General features: G+C 41.9%; 1 protein-coding gene across 2 annotated transcripts in view; it reads left to right on the forward strand.

Moving 5' to 3' along the window:
• The window catches only part of LOC147901175 (uncharacterized), a 42,226-nt gene extending 36,238 nt beyond the window's left edge, over positions 1-5,988 (forward strand). Inside the window, exons 13-15 of one of the 2 annotated variants that reach the window (XM_087375473.1) lie at positions 3,617-4,066; positions 4,292-4,732; positions 5,133-5,988. In XM_087375473.1, the coding sequence (XP_087231599.1) occupies positions 3,617-4,066; positions 4,292-4,732; positions 5,133-5,343 (1,102 nt within the window). In that variant the 3' untranslated portion in view covers positions 5,344-5,988. The remainder of the gene's footprint in view (positions 1-3,616; positions 4,067-4,291; positions 4,733-5,132) is intronic. The other variant, XM_087375472.1, reaches the window with a different exon arrangement.
• Positions 5,989-6,949: the final 961 nt, after the last annotated feature.

The raw sequence follows: 6,949 nt of genomic DNA on the forward strand, positions 1-6,949 counted from the left end.
GGTGAGCAATGTGCAGCCCACTCTCATTCTAAGCCAAGGGAATACAATGCCTGAAGCATGTAGAAACTTCAGGTTTGGATTTCAAGGCAAAAATCCAAGTATACCTGGTGAAGTCATCAATGGATGTAACAAAATAATAGAATCTCCCATGAGCTGCATCCTCATGGGTCCACAAACATCACTATGAACCAAATAAAGCTTGCGTGAGGCACCAACTTTCCCATCCTTGGAAATGCAGAACGGTGCATCTTACCAAGCAAGCAGGGTTCACAAACATGCTTTGAAGGCATATGCATTTTGGGAAGATCAACAACCATATCATCCTTATATAACTTCACCAAAGCCCCAAAGTTGAGTTGACCAAACCTCTCATGCCACAAATGGGTATCTATCATGGTAGAGGAATCAAGAGCAAAAGCATGTGCATCTGCAAGTGCAGCATCATCCAAACATCTTTCATAAGCATCAAGTCTATATAGACCTCTAGTCAATGTGCCAATCATGACCATGGTAGGCATGTATACCATCGTACACTGCACATCGTACACCATAAAAAAGAACCTGATAGCCACATGTAGCTATGGCTGAAATAGAAATGAGGTTCTTACGAATGCATGGAACATAAAGCACATTCTCTAGAGTGACACTGCCCCCCTTAGATATATGCTCAAGTGAACTGAATAACTTCATACAGGAAGTTATGTGCTTGCTAGCACCACTATCCAAGAACCAGGCACCAGATACATCAGAAACTTTCATGCAGGCATCATGAACATCGGGATTATACTGACATGTAACCTAGAAAGCCCAATGCTGATCTTGTACAAAATTAGCTGACTCATGTTGATCTGGAGGAGGAGAGCCAAAAACTGCAAGACCAGACTCTTTCTTCTTCTTTTCAGATGCAATTCTCTTCATGCATTTAGAGATATCATGCCTAGGTTTCCTGCAATAGTTACATCTCTTCTTCTTTTTGTTATCCCCCAAAGAAGGGCACCATGAGAATGATCAGCATGTGATGAGAATGACTAGCATGTGAATGAGGAGGTTTACCAGTTGAAACCTTGCCTTGCCTTTGTTTTTATGCTGGGTGGCTTGATCACTAGCTATAGAAGCATTGTCATTTGCACGACTTTGTTCATCTTGAAGGAGAAGAGCAATCAGTTGGTCATAAGAATAATGGTTGGCATTGCCACCTACAACCAACCTCAATGTAGTAGCAAAGCGCTTATAAGAATCAGGCAACCATCAGGGGTATGAGAAACAAGCTGAGAATCAGGCATCACCTCTTCAATATTGGCCAATTGCTCTTTCAAATTCTTCACATTGGTAAGATAGGCATCCATATTACTATCCTCTTCCAACTTAAAGTCCTTTAACTGCTCCTTGCCTTATTCCGCACCTGATATAAGGAGGCAAGCTGATCCCATGCTTGCTTCGCTGTCTTGCAAGACTGGATATGAGGGATAATAACCCTTTTAATTGAAAGAGTAATCAAGGCATGTGCTTTGGCATCACGACCATCCCACTGAATCTGATCCTGTGTAGGAGGCAAAGTACCTGTAGTAGTAGATACAACTGCTCTAGAAGTAGCATTAGACCCATCACCTGAAGTAGTACTAGAGGCAAAAGGTGGAGCAGCACTAGCAGCTGCATTACGTGTAGGCCTAGCCTCAGAGCGTGAAACAATGTGTCACAAATTCTTGGCAACTAATACATGCCCCATCATGTATGACCACATGGGGTAATTAGTGACATCAAGCTTGTCATCAGCCCCAAGCATCCCAAAAAGGTCATCTTTGCTGCCAGCCATTGATGCAAATAGAAAACAAGTACCACAATTGACAAAGGCAAAAGAGAAGAGGTACAACTCTAAACTGCAAGTACTAGTGACTGCACAAGCCTCAAGGCTTTCAACTGCACATATATCTTGCTGTCCCAAATAAGATGCTGAGTGGACAGCAAGCATTCAGCCCAAGTTGGTGTAGATAGAAGTCCAAAATGCAAGAAGAAGCTCCAAGACAGGAAGGCAGCTGAAGTAGATCTTCAAGAGTGCATTAACCAGTCCCAAGTGCCAAAAATGGTGACCTTCAATTCTCCAAAGTGCAACAGCAAGGCCCAAACTCCAAGGTCAGTGTAAGTAGATGCCTTGAAATGTTGTAGCAAGGCCCAGATGCCAAAATGGATTGATGTAGGTGATCCAAAAGCTGGCATGCTTCATGATGCAGATCCGTACAGTAGAGCAGAGTCAATGAATGCACCATACATAAGTTGCAGCTCACACGTGTGGTGTACCGCCATCCATACTGCAGCAGCAAGGGACTAAATGCAGTAATAAATGTCTGAAACTGTCCATACAGCAGCAGAACAGTTTGTACAGCAACAACAGACCCGTACGGTTCACATGTGTGACTGGTGGGTGTCTTAAATGCTGTGTACAATGCAACAGCAGGTCCATACATGCATTTAAAGTGCCGTACAAAAGTCCGTACAATGGCAACTCCCCTCACGTGCGAAATACACCGAAATGCACCAAAATGTACCAAAATGTGCTGTCTTGCAGGCGTCTATGCAGCAGCATCTCGAGTAATACCTTTTCCCGCGTCAAAAAAGATTGGAGAGCTCATAAATGCTCACACGTGTGGTCGTACAATTCCGTACAGGCTGCCAAAACAGCTCCAAAGGCGAGGACAAAAGCTCAAGGAGGCTGCCAATGGCTGGAGGGTGCAATCCTAATTTGCTCTGAAACCACTGTTGGCTATGGCAAGCAATGGAAGCTTAGAAATGAATTGGGAAACAAGAAAAACGAGCTGTTGTATTGAAAATGCTGCTACACTGTATGGAGGCTCAAGAGGGAGCCAATATGACAACCCTAACTCTAAATGCCCTAACTGGACTAAGTGTCTTAACTGTCCTATGTAGTACATGTACTAACTGTACCAACTGACCTAATTGACTGTAACTAAGCCTACAAGGCACATACCAAGGAATGAGTGGCACCTATGGATAGCCTACACGAAGACTTTGTATAAATTGATGCTCAAGTATGTGTGGGTGTGTGGATTTGTATGTGTGAGAGCATATGTTTATACCATGGTCTACACCCAGTTGGGCACTGATGAAGTCAGTGGGGATGTCATAGTAGCTAGTCCTTGCTATGCGTGATGGAGTTTATGGTTTTCTACCTTATGAGTGACTATCATGAGATTGAAACTGCAGTATGTTGAGCTTCTAGAGAATGAGTTTGGGCATGTTCCTTGACTCACTTAGATATATTACAGATCTCTGGAAAATTTTGAAGGGAGAGATGAAGTGAGCTATGAAACCACTTGAGATTCTTAGAACATTTGCAAAGGAATGAGGATGTAATGCATATAAGCTTTAGACTCAGTTTTTGTTCTTATTTAACAAGGAACTTTTTGAGTTGCGCAGCTGAGGATTAGACAGCAATGTCCTGTGGGGAGCTGAGTAACCTTGATGGCTTGTTTTAGCTTGAAAGAATAATTTTAAAGCTCTTCACATTTTTATGTTGTTTTTGAAAATTTCATACAATGTTATAAAGTATTCAATAAGTGATAGTTTCCTTACTGGTTGAACATTGCTCGATCTGCCACAGGTTTCCTGGGATGAAGCCTCCTTCTCCTCCTATTCCAAGCCCTCCTGCGGTTGCTGAAAAGTCTGAGACTGTACCAACTTTCAAAGCAGAGCCTCAGACTTCTAAAGATGAAAAGAGTGAAAAAGTGCTGGGGGATGAGGCCCTGGCTGAAAAAGACAAGGTTGCTGTTACTGAAGGGCTTGATGAAGAGTGGGCAAAAGAAGTAGAGTTACGCACAAGGCTGGTACAAGAAGCAGCTGCAAGAGAGAAAGAAGCGTTAGAGAAAGCAAAGTCTGTGACTGCCTTTTTCTGGCCTTGGCAGAAGCCGGAAACTGTACCAGAGCCTATGAAACCAGAAACACCTTTGACTGATGAAAAACCAGAAGATGTACTGTCTTTGTCCCAGTCTGAGAAAGTAGGAAAGGGAGAGTCTCTCCCAGCAAGTTCAAGGCCTCTTTCACCTTATACAATGTGAGTGTACTTGGATTAGATCTTGTAGAAGTAAATTTCCTCCCCTTATGCAAAATAACAAAGATATGGAAAAAGAACATACATACAAGCTCTATTTCTCCCTTTGAGGTAAGCATATGATACGCATGAGATGCGACTTTTCATGATTGAAACAGATCTGCTGAACTGCCTGTCAGAACTCATATTGTAATTTTTGTGTTAACTGCATTGGTCCATCTGACCCAGGTTTCCTGAGCTGAAGCCTCCTTCCTCTCCTATTCCAAGTCCTGCAACAGTTCCGAAAGCTGAAACATTGATAGCTTCTACAGATCCTCAAAGTTCTGGAGATACAAGCCAAAGCAGCAGTGAAAGGGATCTTCTTAAGGATATCAAGGATGAGAAAGAGGATATTGCAGGAGTCAATGAAGAAGTAGAGAAAGAGGCAGAGGCACGAAAAGTGCTTGCAGTGGAAATAGCAGCACGAGAGAAAGAAGCATTGGAGAAAGCAAAGTCAGCAACCTCAATTCCCTGGCCCTGGAAGAAGCCGGAAATTGTACAACCACCTATCGAGCCCTTGGAACCCATAATACTAGAACAAGAACCAAAGTTGTCTATGTCTGACCAAACTGCGAGCCATGCGCCTCAATCTCCTCCTGCGAGTTCAAGACCTCTGTCACCATATGCATTGTAAGTGTGCTTGGATAACTTAATTTTTTTCTGGAATTTACTTTGCTTCCTTTTTTTATAATTGCATTTCCAGAGGTCAAGCATAATTCTTGTTGCAGTCACGTCGTGTCTCCTAATCTATGCTGTATCATGAGGTAGTGAATTGTTAGTTGTTTATGTTGCATATTCTAATTCATTTTCAAACATGCTGAACTCAAAGTGAGCAGCTTGAGAGTCCATGCTTAGCAAAGTAAAACAATAACAGCTTCATTACACAATAAGATGTTGAAATTTACTGTCTTATTTTCTCCCATTATTGAAATCTATATATACTTCAGTTGCATGTTACTCAAACTGTTAGCAAAGGCATGATTTGGGTACATGAGATTTAAGGGAAGCTAAAGGGTTTCTTATTCTGCAGATTTCCAGACTTGAAGCCACCACCTCCACCAATGCCTTCTGTTTCACAGAGTACTTTTGCAAGTGAGCAAAAACCAGTAGAAGCACAGCTTGATGTTCTTCTGACAAATGAGGTTTCTGACAATGGCGCAATGGCGGAAGAAACTACCGAGCCAGAAGAAAAGATCCCTGAACCTTCTCTTGCATCTGGCTTTCGATGGCCTTGGCAGTGAATCACAGAAGAAGTCTCCATGTCTACTTGCTCAAGGTTTTGGAGTCATCACAAATAAACTTTCTTTCGAAGCTCTAGCACAAGAAAATGATACGTGTGCTTGTATCTAGCGAGATTATTATTGTTGAGAAAACTCTTTGCATCCATCCCATCTTGCAAGGCTGGGATGCATGGCTTGTTTGATGAGCCTCTTTTTTCTTATTCTCTGTCTAGGTTTAAGCAGTTTTATGATGTACATGATCTCCTTCATTTCTCATTTGGGAAAACTACTCAATGTTAGCTTCTTCCCTGCTTCCAAACTTCATTCGTTTTTAAACCTTCTATAGGTCTAACGTTCTGAAAATGTAAAAAAGGGTCATTGAGCTGATATGTCCCCACAGTTTGGTGTGTGGCACAGTCGACAGGAAAGCAGGGCTTCTTCTTCTTGAACCGAGGGAATGGGTGCAGAGATATCAATTTTGGTACAAGGCAGCGGAGATGTTACTTTTACATATTACAGTTTACAGAATGTATGTCTTCCACATTCAGAGTTCAATGTGTCTAGCAAGCTTCGAAATGAAATATATAGAAAGGCTGAAAGTGGCTGTAACAGCTCAAGATGTTTGAACCTGAATTGGAATATTAAGGGTTTGAAAAGAACTATATATCCATCTTATTGCTTAAGATACTGAAGCATTCTGGGGTTCAACAAAGAACTTACTCAATTTATGCAGCTTATGAGTTAGTCCCTTGTCAACTCTTGGAGTTAGTTTAGTTTCAAAATACTCCAAGGACCTTAGCCTAGCATGAGCAAGGATGTCCAGGGAAAATTTAATTTAGGAGTGCCTAGCGTGGGTGCTAATAATGCAGGACCACCTAGCATACATGAAGAGAGGGTGAAGAGTTGGTAGAAGGTAATGTATTCAATGTCAAGGCCAAAATAGTGTCAAGAGAAGATTGTCTTGCCACCTATCCACTGCCAGAGCTCCATAGGTAGACAACTCGATGTGTAAAAGGTGTATAACTATCAATGGCGTGATTATCATTTTCAATGTACTCTACATGGTTGCATGAAGAAAGCACAATTAAAGATACATCCTCACCATTTTGAGTTTGTGTTGCAGATCATCAACCCATGCCGAAAGGTATGCTCAGAGATGCGTGCTGAATAGATATCAAGAGAGAGAGGTGAAAAACGAGATTATGGGGAATGGAAGGACTTGAGTATTACATTCCATTTCACCTCTTTAATAGGAATGTCCTTCCTCCAATTCCTTCAAGAGCTTGTCGGTGTATCTCGAAAAGCTCATATGCTATGCATCCGAATATGTGGAGATGTCCAGCGCGTGGCTTACATCGATTAAATGCTTATAAGGTGTCATACCTTGAACCGGTTTGGTTGAAAGCCGATTAAGCATGTAGTTTGCATTTTGCCCGATACTCATTTGGAACATGCTTATCATTGAGCATTGCTCTAGCACAGTTTGCTAAAGTCTTGTTCTCCCTTTTAGTTACTGCATTTTGTTGAGGGGTATTGCATTTCGCACATCTGATTTGTCTTCGGATGCCATCACTCTTGCAAAAGTCCATGAATGTGAAATACGTGCACCACTTGATATGATGGATTT

The sequence above is a fragment of the Dipteris shenzhenensis genome, chromosome 6, assembly GCF_047967505.1.
Source record: "Dipteris shenzhenensis isolate YYH24624 ecotype China chromosome 6, Dip_SZ_1.0, whole genome shotgun sequence".
Classification (NCBI taxonomy): Eukaryota; Viridiplantae; Streptophyta; class Polypodiopsida; order Gleicheniales; family Dipteridaceae; genus Dipteris; species Dipteris shenzhenensis.